This window comes from Hyposmocoma kahamanoa, unplaced genomic scaffold, assembly GCF_003589595.1.
Source record: "Hyposmocoma kahamanoa isolate Upper Pololo Valley unplaced genomic scaffold, ASM358959v1 78, whole genome shotgun sequence".
Lineage (NCBI taxonomy): Eukaryota > Metazoa > Arthropoda > Insecta > Lepidoptera > Cosmopterigidae > Hyposmocoma > Hyposmocoma kahamanoa.
In genome coordinates, this window is record NW_020653945.1 from 5,881,409 (window position 1) to 5,897,597 (window position 16,189).

The 16,189-nt window shown below is 33.4% G+C and overlaps 1 protein-coding gene across 1 annotated transcript in view; it reads right to left on the minus strand.

Moving 5' to 3' along the window:
* Nucleotides 1-2,157: 2,157 nt before the first annotated feature.
* LOC113233215 (rab GTPase-activating protein 1-like) overlaps nt 2,158-16,189 on the minus strand; it is an 80,811-nt gene continuing 66,779 nt past the window's right edge. Inside the window, exons 21-25 of the mRNA XM_026468254.1 lie at nt 15,270-15,441; nt 11,284-11,420; nt 10,160-10,253; nt 5,666-5,983; nt 2,158-2,612 (exon numbers count right to left, since the gene is read on the minus strand). Coding sequence (XP_026324039.1) covers nt 5,688-5,983; nt 10,160-10,253; nt 11,284-11,420; nt 15,270-15,441 — 699 coding nt within the window. The 3' untranslated portion in view covers nt 2,158-2,612; nt 5,666-5,687. The remainder of the gene's footprint in view (nt 2,613-5,665; nt 5,984-10,159; nt 10,254-11,283; nt 11,421-15,269; nt 15,442-16,189) is intronic.

Here is a 16,189-nt window from a genome sequence, read left to right on the forward strand (position 1 = left end):
TTTAGTTCAGACATATTTAGTGCTTGAAATAATGCGTATAAAGTCCAGGAACGGCCATTGCCCATGCGTTTTTGTTTTGCAATGTTGCACGTTTCAGTTGTCTGCAGCGCATTGCGCTCCTAAGACGTGTGAATTTGTGTATAGCTCGCAGTTCTACTCTATAATAGATGGCGTGTAAAAAAATCCAAAGGGTAAATTCTTTTTATTTATTTATTTCAGGCCACATGACCAAAACAATATATACCGTAAGGACTAACATACATACAATATAATAAAACTCTATGAATAAATATGAAATTCTTTTCTTGTTTCAATTTACCTAACGTTCATAGGTTGTTCGATAAAATCTATTTGCTTTATTTATCTTGATAGGTATACTGCGATAGTACGAGAAGAAAAAATCTTTATAATCATCTGTAAAATGTTTATTTTCATAAAGACCTACTAAAACAATATCAGCTCGTTCTATACTCTGCTCACAAACGTTGTAGTCGCCGCGATATTTATAAAGCCATGTGTACCAACTAAATAACTCCCTATTATGTCCTCTACAATATGTGAAAGCAAATGAAATGCAATTTATGCTAACAAGTGAGTTTGATCTAGTAAAGGGCGACTTTTATGACTCGGAATTGTTACACTTACATTTTAGTATGCCGACATTATCTCATGTGTTTATTTAGAAGATGGTTTGATTGGTAGGGCAGTATTGCTTTCGGATCAGTCCTAGCCCTTCGACTATCAAAGGATACGAAAACAATTATATTAAAACAAATCGAATCAAGGTAATAATGGTATTGTTTACAACACCATTATTACAATAACTAATGAGTCACCCTTTTACTACTATTGATGTTGTGACATTTTCTCTAATCATTCTTATGATTACTGATAATTAACGTACAAGTGTTATAAAGACAAATAATCTGTATAATAATCTTTACAAATGTTACTGATTAATTTCTACACGTTTCAGAGATCAGAAAAAAATTATGATACAATTAAAAACAGTAATAATTTCTACGTGTTATAGACTTCCATTACGTTGCAGAGGTTATACATAATACAATTATAGCATAGCTCTCTATGGCAAGCATTTTACGTTAAATACACAGTGCATATCGAGTTTACAAATTATTGTCTAAGCAATTATATAACAGTTGTCACTTTTTTAGAATATAAGAGCGCTTATTAATTATAAAGGATAGAATTTTAATGGTTGGTAATAAATCCTTATTACAAAAATGTGACGCATGTACCCGATTACTCGATGTTGCCATGTTTTCACGGTCAAGCAAGCACGATCAGTGCTTTTTCTAGAAGTAGAGGGATCTATATTCAAATCACGCATAAATTTGTTTTCAGCATTGTAACAAGCGGGTAAGCTCTTCTGCCATGGCACTGCCACGACTAATGCAATTTTTCAATTTTATTGTTAAATCTACAAAGCATCTTCGAAATTTCTCTGCTAATCAGGCACAAGTAGACAACGTTCGTAAATATGTAGACGTCGTATACGCAGCGCCCAAGTAGCACAAATTTTACATTAAATGTTTTAATAAGAGGTAAAAATCATATTGGCAAAGAACTAAATCATAAGTTTGGTACTATAAAATATTTAAAAAAATAAAGCTGACATTCATAAGTGTTATTCCAAATTTAGGTACGTACTCATAACTATGTACCAGTACATCTTTATGCATTCTAAAATGTTTCTAAACATTTATAATAAGACCAATTATTATTGGGTTGGAAAATACTTTCTTTAATGTAAATTGAAGAGTACCAAATTAAATATCAATAACAAGAAATTATTGGAAAATAATACTTTCTTTAATGTAAATTGAGGAAAACCAAATAACAATAAAAGTTTGTGTAACAATACACGTACAAAATGCGTACGACAACAAAACAGAATTTAATGACATTCTTTGACATACAATTTTAAATCTACATTTTCACAATAAATACTGAAATCATTAAGATTAATATCGAGACACGCATTATTTAGAGAATCCTGAAGGCACAATGCGATACAAACAGATTACAATACTTTTGATTGTTATCCCAAAGCAGATGGCGTCGATATGTTAAAAAAAAATTGTTACAACACAATTTGACAGTTAAAATAAACTTGACTTCGTATTTTTTTTATTAAAAAAAATGTAAACAAAAATGCTGTGATTGTAAACCTTTTTCTTTAGACAATAATTACTATAAAAGAAAATATCATGGAAATTGTTGACAAATGACGTGATATATTATTATTTTATAAAAAGATCCGTTTTGGGTTTGGGACCTCTGTTTCTTTAAGTTTTATATAGAACAAGTCTTTGAAATAGATTAAGTATATAAAGTTACGAATATTCTATTTAATCTTTAATGAATATCACGAGTAAAAAAATGTAATAATTACATAAAGGTATTGTAAAGGTGTGTTTGAGAATGAAATGGGCGTCTGATAAAAGACCCAAAACTTCTGTCTTGTCTAATGCTAAAAAAAAACAAAGTTTAAACAGCAACCATGACCTTCTGGTTCTTTTGTATTTTTTTTGTCGGGTAGAGGCGCTGCGATCGTTTCATACAAAGGGCGTCATTTGCGCGAAGCTAAACTACAACCAATAAATATACCAATTAACATTATTTTGTAGACTGCCTTCAAAATAAATTACTTAACAAAATGTCAATTAAGGTGATGCTCTGTAGTGCAAATATTTAAGGCAATATCGTTATTTTAGCACACCTTGTTTTAACAACACAACCATTCATACAAATTATAAATAATGTTAGCTAGATTACAGTGTGTTATTATTATTATTAACATTTATAAGCTTTATAAGAGTTATTCAACCAATATATACTGGCATAGGGTAACAAATGGAGGATGTTCTAAAAACGATAAAATACAGTTTGTTTAACAATCAGATGACGTATTTTTTTCGCGAAGCTGCTAAATTTCACATTACGGCCTTGTGTTGGTCAGAAAAACCTTTATGTCCATGCGATAAAAGGGGAAACAGACGTCGCGTGTTTCGCTTCTGCTCGGATCGTCGACGCGAATTGCACAACGTCCTATTCAGCCTGTGGGTGAAGTATATGCAGAGAACCCTGACTACATGTTCACGGAGGCGCACTCACATGGCGTTCATGCCATTATTCGCAAGAGGGCTGTCTCACTCACAATGCGTGTGCACGGCAGCGCTAATAGCATCCTAGCCGTTGTGTAGGGTAGTGGTCTAGACGTGGCATATCTACAGCATTAAGTAATTTTGTATTGTACTAACCACAGCACGGAAGAAAAATTTACTGTATTATTAACATTACTATAGATCATGGTCTGAAATAAATAATTATATTCTATCTATTTTCGCTCTCATTACATAGATATTTAGGTTTTTCTCACCGGTTTAAAGCGGTTCTCCGGATAAGTGTGATGACACCCTTAATCGACCGCAAATACGGTTAGGCTAAGGAAACAAAGCTGGCAAAAAGAACCGTCATCTGCTAACTGGCTTATAGTAATTATTTTTAGAGTAGTGTAAAGTAGATTGGCAATGGTATGTTAGAGATTAAATTCCTCTGAAATGTAAGTGAAACTTATTGTTGAATGTTTACGTGCCTACCAGTTTGGTTGGAGGCAAAATAAGTCTTACCTTCTCTTGAAATGAAGAATGATAATGTAGTGCAGCGAAACGACATTCAATTAATAACGTGCTCATTTAAACTAACCTTACAATGACTAGTGTTACGGTTATGTGCACATTACAGACTATTTCCCGTACAGTTCGGACAACACTTAATATCTCTTTTTTTTTTTAATAGAAATCTACTATATTTTACAAATGACAAAGGAGCTTTAAACCTATACAAAATTAGTTTTAATAAACCCAAAACACTTATACACCATGTAGCATGACCCTATTTCGGATACTGACAAATGAAAATAATTGAATTTGAATCTGATATATTTTGACCAATAAGTGCTTAGCGTAATTCTTCAAGACAATTAGATTTTATATAAATTTTGAAACACTGTGGCGGTAAGTGATGTATTAATTTATTTTAAAGTTTTGTCTAAATATCCTACCGTAATAAGCAAATTAGGTAATATAAAAATCATGCACAACATTTTTTTGAACGAGTGTCGCCTCGCCTACAGCAGTTGAGATGGTAACAATATTATAAAACAGTCTTCACGACATTCAAACAAACAACCATCGCTTAAAATTAAAAAAAATCGACATCCCGAAAAAACTGAAGGGCAAAACTTTGAGTACGCGCGAACTTATTTAGATTATGCATATATTAATGCAGCGTCTTAATGATTATCATTCTGTTCCTCCAGCAAAAACCGCGTGAGCTAAAATTTGAAATCACAAATCAATTTCAAGGTAATGGTGATCTTGACGTGATTTCAAGGTAATAGCGATGTACATGAAGATTGGCCTCGGTTCCGAATTACACTTTAAGGAGGAACAGCGACGCCGATAGATTTCTGTGGATTTTAGTGTTTGGGAAATTTCGATCTCCAAAAGAAAGTTCTGAAGCATTTCCAACACTCCAGCAGGGCTAGCACAGTTTATATGGCTGAACTATAGAATAGCTTACGTTGAGTGTTGATGTTTTCAATAAAATAAATATAGAAAGTCGCATAAAAGCACACCGGCAGAGTGTTTTGTATTTCATATCGATATTCCAGTCATATCGCGTATTTTTGATAATAATGCAATTTCAAAACTTTATTTAATGATAAGATATTTATTCAACAAAAATATATTTTATTTTATGAAACACGCCAAACAATGAAGAAAACCGTGGTAACAACATTACGCAAACAACTGTCAAAATTTGAATGGATAAGACATTGACTTACAAGGATAAGACTAAAGTTTTGAACGTCCGTTCAAAACTTTAGTCTTATCCTTGTAAGTGTTAACAAAAGTCGCAAATAATCGCATTCGCGCCGAATAGCATTGGACTGCGAATATTTAGTCGTATGTCGCAGGAACGGATACGTGCTCAGTGCGACAAAGCCTATACGTCGTGCTTTAACACCTCTCGCGGCGAACTGTGCTAGTCCTGTTCTTATCTTTTTTATTTCGTTCGCGGCCATATCACTAAAATCCAAAGTGTGCTTCCGAACCATAATTCCCGTACAAGATGTAGAAATTTGGTTCTCGATCAGTCTCGCTTTCGAGTATGAGTTAGCTACTGACACAGAAAATTTGACCAGAACGCTAGAAAATGCAAAAAAACAGTTCTGCAATTTTAATGAATCACAGTGACGACTAAATACGGTGTCCATAAAATTTTAATTTGTAGTTTATGTTACTGATCCAAACATTAAGAGAAACATGAAGAAATATAAATTATTTGTCGACCTGAATATGCTTAGCGTAGATACTCAAATTTCAGTTAATTCACAGTTGGCAGTGAATGCTATAATAAACTGCGCTGTCTACGCCATCTTAAAGTCTGTTGTAGAATCTACGAATCGGAGACGAAGTTTGTTTCGGAAATTTTTGATAAAAATTTATTTCTTTCGGTTTCGGGTAAATTAAAAATAACCTTGTTAAAAGGTTATAATACGTTTACTAGAAAGCTTCTTTGTTATTTGATAAGTTTATAATTATAATACAGGAAATACCAAATGGCTCAGACTAACCAGATTTTGCGGAATGGAGTAGTCAACCCATTGACAGGTTTTTCACAATGGTTACATTAGTGACGTCATGGCTCCGTCGATTTATGTCCTTCGTCTGTTTGTTGAGATTTGAATCGGCGAGCAAGGAGTGCCTTTTCGAGTTGAGATCCTTCTTCCTCCGTACGACGTCAGGGCTGTAGGGATCGGAGACTCGGCGGTCGAAGTTTTGCTGCGAGGAGATAGTGCTCGGCTTGTTTAGAGGAGACTGTGGCTCTGAATTTAAGGTCGGTAGGTATGTTTGGAACGATGGCCGGTTTTGTGCCGCTTCCATCAATGAACCTGTGGGAATTTATTGCTGTTAGATTAAGTATTAGTAGTGAGTTTACTGAATGTTTTTTTTTCCTAAATTCGTTTCAGTAAATATATTTCGTGTTTCGTGATTCTAGTGTGGAAAGAAGTCATAACTTGCAAGTACATTTTTATAAAGGTAAAAAACATGCATTGTACTTGTATCTGAAACAATAATTATTTAAACTATTTATATAATGTACGTATAAAAAAAACTTTTACATAATAAAGCAAAGAACAATGGCGAAATTATTGCGAAAATAATTTTTTTGCGTCTTCTAACGTCATAATTACAAGTTTGAATAAAATAAATTAATTAGATATTTCAAATTATACTAAAGGCCAGTCTAAGTCTGGAAATCAAATCATATTTAAATGAAAGTCAAATGACTTATTAATTAGTATGTAATCGGATTGATATCTACAAATGTCAGTTTCTTAGTTTCTTAACGTTGAGCGACATCTAACCGCCAAAAACAGATTTTCAATACCTACGTATAGATTGGTCCACATGAAGTTAGTTCCCGTAACATTAAATGTACTGATTCTACCGATTTGCAATAAGAGATTAAATGCTTTATCATAAAAAAAATAAAAAAAAATACCTTCTCCAAATATGCCACGCGAGAAAGTGGTAAAACTAACAAAAAGTTCCATGTGTCAGGGATAGATGGCATGTTTCACAAAAAATATTTTACTGCCTGTGTTAGGTACCAGGGCATGGGTATGTATTAACTCAGTTTTTTATGGCATTCCATTTTGACCATACCTCATAAAAAATATTTTCCTCTGAACTTTCGTCACGTCACAAACTCACGGCACCATTGAGCTTCTATTAACTCTGTTTAAGGCTTCTGTACTTTATTTTGATATAATAATTAACCGAATATATTTTATTCAATTATGTAAAGTATAACCTCCAAAAGTTCAAACTGGAATATCTTTTAATTCCATATTTCTATAGTAAACTCAAAACCAAAGTTCAGCAACTTAAACTCTACTGTATTTACACATTTTTCATAAACAGACGCATACAAATTATGTCTACAAAAATTTATATGGAAATTCGCCATTGTTTTTTAAAGGCGAATAAGCGACAAAATATTAGGAAATATTTAATGAGCACGGATAACTACAGCTATTAGAAATTTACTCTATATTACCAAGCAACGAAAATAAATAAATAAAAATTATTTCTACACACTTGGATAATGGAAATATTTAGAAAGATTAGTATTGAAAATCTGAAATAGAAAATACTCTCACAGACAGACGAGATCTGCGGTAGTCTTTCCTATGTTTTTAGATTGTAATTTTACATGGGTTGCACAAGAAAACCGTAAAAGTGGTATTGTTGTTACAAATATGTATTAGTAAAAATCAACCGCCAAGTCTCGCCAAGTTTGTAAGAGATTGTAAGTTATATGATGTTGTAATGTCACCGAGCGCTAACACAATATTTATATTGAGAGAAAGCCATCACCTTTTTTTGGCAACTGCAAAAAGGTGCAGGTTAGTGACCTACGACCAAACATTTTATATATGAATTTCATTCAGTGGTCAGTGTAGAATGTAAAGAAACAAAACATGTGTAAACAGGTTTGAAGAATGAAACAGAAAACATAATGTGGTAAAATGGAAAATCTCGACGGTCCTTAATAAGCGCAAAATATTGTCAGTTAAAGAGAGAATAAGGCCAATTATCCACCAACGCTAAGTTGAAAAACCAATAGGATTTCCTAATTTTGATATCTGCCGTCAGCGTGGTGAAAACAAAGAATTTTGTACTACGAGTGATGATCATAAGTATTTTACGGCATTTGAAACCGGGATGAATCGCAGTGTTCAGAAGAGAATGTTACAAGCGTATAAGTCTGCCGTAACTAGGGTTGCCATTCGCCCGAATTTGTCTGGATTTGTTTGGCTTTTTGACATTCTGTCCAAGTTTGTCATTTTACCGAATTTGTCAGCTTAAGATAACAATTTTCAGAATAAAAAATAATATGTCCAACTCGCAATTCTGTGGTAATACTCGATTTACGACAGAATGCGATATCTGGCGTTTATCCACATCCCATGCCGCGTGAGATTTTCGATCTTATGTTTTTACTAAACAGACTGGACCTTTTTCGCAAATGTCAGGCTTTTTGTACGGACCATTCAAATTTCGGAATGGTAACAATAGCCGCACCTGAATACGTCGGAATTATAAAAATGGTATATTATACTATATCCGGTAGCAGTATTGATGGACCATCATCCGTTCAGCGAATAGAAAATATAATTTGCCAGTTCCTCTTTGAGAAATATTTGGCAAAAAAGTCTGAAATATCGTCATCATGGATGAAATGATGATTAAATGTGACTGTACTGGCATATAACTTCTTTTCTTCTTATTGGATAATTGACCTCATAATAACTTAAACACAATGTGAAAAATTACATTTCTTCCCGTTTCACGGAAAGCAAAAAAGAGAGTAAAAGAAACGAACAGAAAGGTAGCTTATATTACGGCCCGTATTAACAAACATCTCGTAAGTCACTAAAATTTCGAGACACACCTTAGAGACTAAAATCATCGGCATCTTGGATGATGATCACTTGTTGATTAGGATTTTGTGCTTTACACAGAAATGCAAATAAATTATTTATTTAGATTTCTGTGGTGTCGTAGTTGAAGTGCTGAGTGACGTTTTATTAACAGAGTAAATTTTGACAACTTTCAAATGATGCATAACATAATAACTGATATTATTATTATAACCACCAATGAGTAATCGGTGATGTGCATTCAAGGGATATTCATTAAAAAATACTATTCACTTTAGAAAATCTTAACATTCTGCACTTGAGATAGATTTATTAATGCGGGCCTTTACCATAGTTTAATAAGACATGTAGTAAACTCCATTCAACCGTAATTGAGGTGCTCGTAAATACACGCTATCCGCGCACTGTGTACCGATGAAATACACTCGCATAATCTCACGTGGCACTCGCGTTGCAGACTCACTCGCGCCATTAATTACAGAATTGAAGCGTTAGTTTAATGTTTAAAAATGACATCAATTAATAGTGGACGCGTTCACTGTTGCGTTCACAGTTGTTCAAACGAAAAGACTGTCTCAAATTCGGAATTGTTCATACTCTAAAATATCAATATGTAAATACTGCATTTGACACAGGTAAGTGCAGGGTTATTTTTATAACAGTAACTACTGTGAACGCAACAGAATTTTTGTAATAAAATTTAATATAACTTTCAAAGCAGTATCTAAACGCTCCTACTTGAACCTATCAACTAACATCACATACATGTTATTTCATCCCTACTACAATTTAACGAACTTTTTGTATGAACTCAAAAAGGTCAAAAAGGACGTTCACTTTTGAATTGTACTTCCATAAAAAACTACCACTGTTTAGCGATTAATGGCACTACTCCTGTAAACCAGCAATCTATTGCCAATATATTACAGTCAAATTAAATTTTAAAAAACGTCTTATTTTATTTTTAAATGTAGTCCTAAGCCTGTTTAACGTGGATTCAGTGTACAAGCTCTAAACTTTAACTTTTATCAAATAAAAACAAAAATACAATTTATCAATATCAAGAGTGTTGGGTAACACCTATAATTTAATTCCAATTGACGGACGGGAACTCGTAGCCTGCCACCAAAATATTTTTATGATCATGAGAACGGCTCTCGGCTATACATATTGTTACTTCCTACCAAATACTGGTCTAAAAAAGGATATTACAAGTTGATTATTGATAAATCTATTATGTTTTATAAAAAGACATGGAATAAAGGTTGTTGTTTATGATGTTAGCAATACAGTCCTGCGAGGTTGTTAGTATTTTAAAAATAACCCTGCATATAGCACGAGAATACTGTGATGGACACCTTAGTGTTTTCAAATTATATTTACAACCTGTAGGAATAAATAAAAGAATAATGTGGCAACCCTACGTTGCGAGTGACGCGAAGACATTGACGCAACGAACAGGCGGGAGTTGGATTACTTGTCTTCTTATTATACTATGGATTTACATTGCAGCTATATTGCGATGACCAATCCGCCAGTTGGACGATTATGGCATAATTTCTGTTTAGTAAAAGTCAAATAACCTGTACAGGTCTGTAGTAGGCTGATATTGCTTACCGAGTGTCCTAACGAGCCATGGAGTATCGGTTTGTTTCTGATTCATCGTCGACTGCATCTCGTTTAGCGCGGAATTTAGTTGATGGCTTAATTCCTGACAAAACAGACATATCTACATGTGTCGTTTCTTGTAAAAGTGAATTATCTGTTTGTAATTAAATTTTGTAACTTATTCATCTTGACCTACCAATAGGTCAAAGCTTATTCACTTTTATAATTAATAATTAGCAGTTTTAGTTCAATGAATAAACAAGCTACGCCATCTATGGGGTTTAAGTGCAATTATTGCAGTTACGTCACTTTTATAATGAAAGATATGATTAAGTGTGATACCATTATGCAAAAAAGTATTTAAATAATATGGAGAACACTTTTACAGTGAACGACACATATTTAAGTAAACGAAAGGTACAATCATCGATCCCAATTAGTGTAAATTCGTCTACGTGGCGTGAAAAAAATACGAATACAAACAACACTGTGACGCTGAACTACAACAGAATGAGTGGGTGGTCCTATTAACCACTCGGATTTAACGTGCTCACTATGGTGATTCCAGATAAAGTCAAAACTCAGTTATAATTTAGTTCTCACACTTTTATTGTTCACTGCCAAATAGTAAACGGTACAAAACAATTAGAAGATTTACACAGATTTGTTTATATTTTTATAAATGAAGATTTACACAGATTTATTATAGATTATATTTATAACGTCGTTCCTATATGCCTTAGTTATAACAGCGTGCGAATAATTGTGTTGTTTGAATTTAATCTCTAATATATAGAGTTAAAGAGGCATAATATGTCATTGTCATTTATTAAGTACATCTTTATTTATTTACTTCTCTTTTGGTTGGAATAAAACTATTTTTCTGATCCAAATAGTGCATATTTATTTTGTCAAACAAACTAACGTCTGGAAAAGGTCTGAACTATTGAGTGTAGACAGCCAGAAGTGTTGATTTGTTTAGAAAAAATTGTTTAATTTTCAATGTATAGCAATCGCAAAAGCCTAAGTTTCTTTTGGTTTATAAATAAATACTTATAAACAAATACGTATACATAATACTCTGGCGATACACACAAATGTTTAATCAAGATATGGACATGTAGAGAACGCACCTGATTGCTGCACTCGGCCTGCACATGCGCGAACTTGACCTGGGCGAGCTCCAGCTCGAGCTCGCGCACGCGCTGGCGCAGTCTCGCCTCGGTGTCACTCGCGCCTTCCGCCTTTACTTCTTTGTTTTCTGTGTCTTCTGCAAGACGAAGGCAACAATGACGTAATATAATAATAATTAGCTCTTTTCCCTGGTTTTTAGGTACAAATATTTATTGGTGTGTGTGTAGTTGACAAGTGTAACGATGTTTCATTTAGATGATTTCCAACGTATGTGTACGCAAAGTGCAAGCTATTTTTTATTATAGTACCACGAAATCGTCCGAATTCACATGGTGTGAATAGCATGATTCTATTTTTGCATTTTTCACAATATGATGAACAAAATGTACATGTGTGGATCAACTATAATTAATGTAAAACAGTGTCCTTGTTTTTAAAAAAAACAAAAAATGAACAATGTGTACTTAAAGGCCGGTTTTGAAGCTTGGTAATCGAATCAGATTGTTTATTTTATTAATTTAAAAAATGTCGTGACTCAGTAGTCAAAACATAGATATCATACAAATTCCACCTGTCCCCAAGGCATACAGCACAATGAAACGACGATGTTGTCTAAGATTTTTCCTCCCTTGTCTGTATATGTAGTATCGGTTATGTGCTTTAATATACATGTATTCTAAATCTTGATTTGCGAGAGCTTTGATTTAGTTTTCAGTAAAAAAAATAGTTTGAATAGTTGTCCCCTTTTTAACAACAAAGTGCATTGTCGCCTGGGTCACAACAAAGATAGTACCAACTAAGTGAGATAGACTGTCTATAGCTAAGCTATAGGAAACGGATCTACACATCGTATGATCGAGCTTTACCAATCCTCAATTTTATATGGATTCGGCCATTTAGCCCGTAACTCGCAGCGTGACAGCGTGTGTTTATTGTGCGCCTCCGGAGTGACGACGAAATTTCGGTAAGCAAATAACTTTTTATACAAATTTTATTTTCATATTTGGAAGTTTGAAATGATTTGACATGCATGTGTTACGTTATTTTCATAAAAATTGTTGAAGAAAAATAATTAAAAATCGTAGTTTGTCTCTTGACTGACGTCACGAAAACTGTGACTCAAGAGACAATTTTGGTGACCCCAATTGATTTTCTGTACTAAAGATTCCGTTATAAGTAAATACAAAACATAATTAACTAAAGAGCCATTCATAAATGAAAATCTAAACTTAGCAAACGGAAATTCTAATGGTGTTTTTGAAATTTTAGCTTATATACCGATATTTCAAAAATATACTCAAACTGAATCGAACTTTAGATATTTTTAGTACTTTTTTTAGTAGAAAACTAGAGCTTCTGTTAAATGAACGTGTCTCAAGCACAAATCCATTATACATTTTTTATACATTTTTAAATCAATTGTTTTTTTTATTTTATTTTTAATACTAGCATTACATACCCTAACTACATAAAATTAATTTATTGCAGTTACCATGCCATTATCGCAGCTAAAAAGGTCCCTGTAAAATATGAGGAATATAAAAGAACACCAAGTGTGATTTAATTTGGTTACTGTTTCTTTTTCCATAATTATTCTAGGTATAGAATCAGCGGCTGATTGTTATATTTTTAAGATATTTTTTATAAGCTTAATTGTCCAACAAATCGACTTTACGTATGTCGTACAAACAATTGTGTCTCTTGAGTCACCTGGTATGTCTTCGGGCTTACAAATTGTCCCCACTTTGTGTGATATTTTATGTGCAATTTTAATTTAACTAAAAAGTTATATAACAAAGTTTTGTACATAACAACCTTAAAGAATGACGGTCGGTAGTTACATATTAAGTGTACCTATCTTTTTTGTGTTTCTAGGAACAGAGTTATAAGAAAAGTTTTCCAGTTCATTTACTCTGTGACTCCGGAGACACAATGTGATCTATTTTTAAATGAATGACTGTTTTTTTTAGTTATGATAGCGCCATATTGATTCATTAACCCATTAACGCCCAAATACAAATTAGCGTTAAAAATAGTAAAATTTTTTTATGAACCTTTACAAAATAGCCTAGTTATGAGAAAATTATGAAGAAAAAAAAGATTTTATTTTATTTTGTATGAAAAAAAATGCCGTCCTCAAGTGGGGACAATGGGCTCAAGCGGTGTCAAAAAATTTGTAACAATATTTGCCGGTGCACAAAGACTTGACGCATTTTTTATATTGCCAACGCGCTTATTTGTGGCTCAACAGCTATTTTTGCACATCGTAACTGTTAAGCCAACTTCTGAGCGTAGTGATCAACACCAATGTTCTGTAGATTTAGCACCAAAGAAGCTGCTGGATGTAAACTTTGAGTATTTGTTTCTCCAATAGTGACGTGATGTAACCGTTTAACTGATGTAGCTGATTTAGCTTCGTATTATTGGTCAGGAGGTGTAAACGCCATGTATTAGCTAGTGCTAGGTGCAGCTTGTAGTGGAACAACACCACCAGTTTTTGCCTCGAATGGCAGTGCGATACAAAAAGATTGGTCAGCTTGATTTATCCTGCTGGTACGTTTTAAATCACGCAGGATACCCACGTCAGCTTTCTGTTTATTCACAGTGCTTTATCTTTTTACTTTCACCAGAGAAAGGACATTATCATAATCAGAGCTCATCGTGCAAATACTATTGTCAAGCCATGGAAAAAACAGAATTTGGTTGATTGGGTAAAATCGATAGTCAAAATTGGCACGGTTTTACTCTACATGTGTATTACAAATCTGGTCAAGTAGATATTTCTTAGTTTTTCCTTTGCAGACAGTTTCAGTTGTTCGATAACCAGTTTGCCGTAGATTATTAGATCTTGTTACATAAGAATAGTACTTCTACATTGGTGAGCGCCCTCAGTTCCAGGGGAAATGCCCCCTAAATCTATCTCCACATCATGGTCTCTCTCATCCATTACAGCTTCAATAGCTTTCTGAAGCCCATAGTAATAATTGTGGCTGCCAAATACCTGTTGTGTCATTATTTCGTTGAAAATTACTTATAGATGAAAAACTAATAAACTACCCCATAAGCGCCCAATGGCCCCAATTGGGGACACCGTTATATACCACCGTCTGAAGTTGTCAAAACACTATTTAACTCAATTATATAATTTTTATTTTATAGTATACGAATACATTTCAATAATATATGTAAAAAAAGAAATAAATTGTTGGTAATAACATACAGGAAAAACAACTAACTTTAGCGTTTCACGTGTGCGTAGGTTAACCCCATAAAAGGAACAGTCAAACCACTTTTATTTAATTCTAAACAATTTTTTTAAATAATAAAATTAAGATCCACTATTTTACTTTACATATACACTTTTGTAATGAGTATTAATAGGAATATAAAAAAATTACGGGTACTCAAAGTAGTGTCCTCGATTGGGCACGGCGGGCGCAAATGGGTTAATATACTTATTGATATTAAAGTACAGTGACTGATTACAAAGTTGGTTTTTATTTACTTTTTGTCATAACTTATATAAGTTAGGTAGGAGACGTTATAAAGTGTCATTTCTGTAATAAAGGCATAAAACTACTGGAAAAACTCAACGAAGTTCGATGCTCGTCATAGATTTATAAACTACAGAAGTTATTTAGCAATATTAGGCGAAGATTGAGCGAAATAACAGAATTTGTTTTTTTTACACAAAAAGTTGATTCAGTACAGAAAATAGTTGATCCACCCATATACGAAAAAACCGGAACTGGGTGGAATGTGTTGTGCAAATGGTTGAAAAAGATGACCATAAAAATCATTTCAGAGCTCCTTGTGAAAGAGTTCGTCGATTTAAAGTTTAGAGTGGCATTACAACTGCTATGCATATACGTGTCATTTACCACCAGGCGCACGACTTGTTCACGCCCTCGCTTGATACCATAAAATTAAAAATATTTAAAAAATCATATACACTGTGCCTATTTAAATGTTCGAAGCAACAAACCTTCTTTATTATCCTTCTGCTCCAGCTTGGCGCTGCAGCTAACGCAGTCCTTGATCGCATCTTGTATTTGATGCAGCTGTTTGTCCAAACGCGCGCATATCTCGCGGTAGTCGTTTGTCACCGCCTCGTTATGCACCGCCTTCTTCTCCGCCTCTGCCAAAGCCGATCGCGTCTGGAAAAAATCGTTTGCAAATGGACTATTATAACGAATATTTGATGGCGAGATACATTTACATCTTTTTAGATATAACGATTATATTTGATACAATTTTGTAGTACAGTCGCCTGCATCGATATGTAGTATATATGTAGCGAAATTACAATCCAATAATTTGAGTAACCACTTGTAGAATTGTATTATAGCTTAATTATTTAGTAATTATAGAATATTACAATTTCACACATTAAGCTAACACGGGTTTTTATTATATGTGAATTTTAACTTGACTATTGTATACTTTTCATTGCAAGCGACTGTAGAAATAGTCTAATTGCTGTCAAACAGTATTTGTGCTACAAAAGAGCTGTACCTGCAATTTACAAGTTAGGCCGCAGTGATATTTTAAGGGAACGGTTAAAAATATTCAAATATTTTAACTCTGCCCAGTCAATTTATATTTCATAAAAAGTATGTTCGTAAAAATGTAGCATTATAATTATAGGTAATACGAACGCATGGTGTACTTCCAGCTATTAAATGCAGGTGAATTTGACCTATGAATGAAGTAATTCAAATAGATGTGGCGATTTCAAAAGTAATTTGATTTTATCAACGAAATAAAGATGTTTAATTTAGATCTCTTACGCGGAAGGGGAATGCTCCCGATGTAGTCTAATGTTTCTTTTTTGTAAAGCAAGTTAAGCTATTATTATTTCCATAGAACAATAAATACTGTGGAACTGATTAGTTTGCATGACAC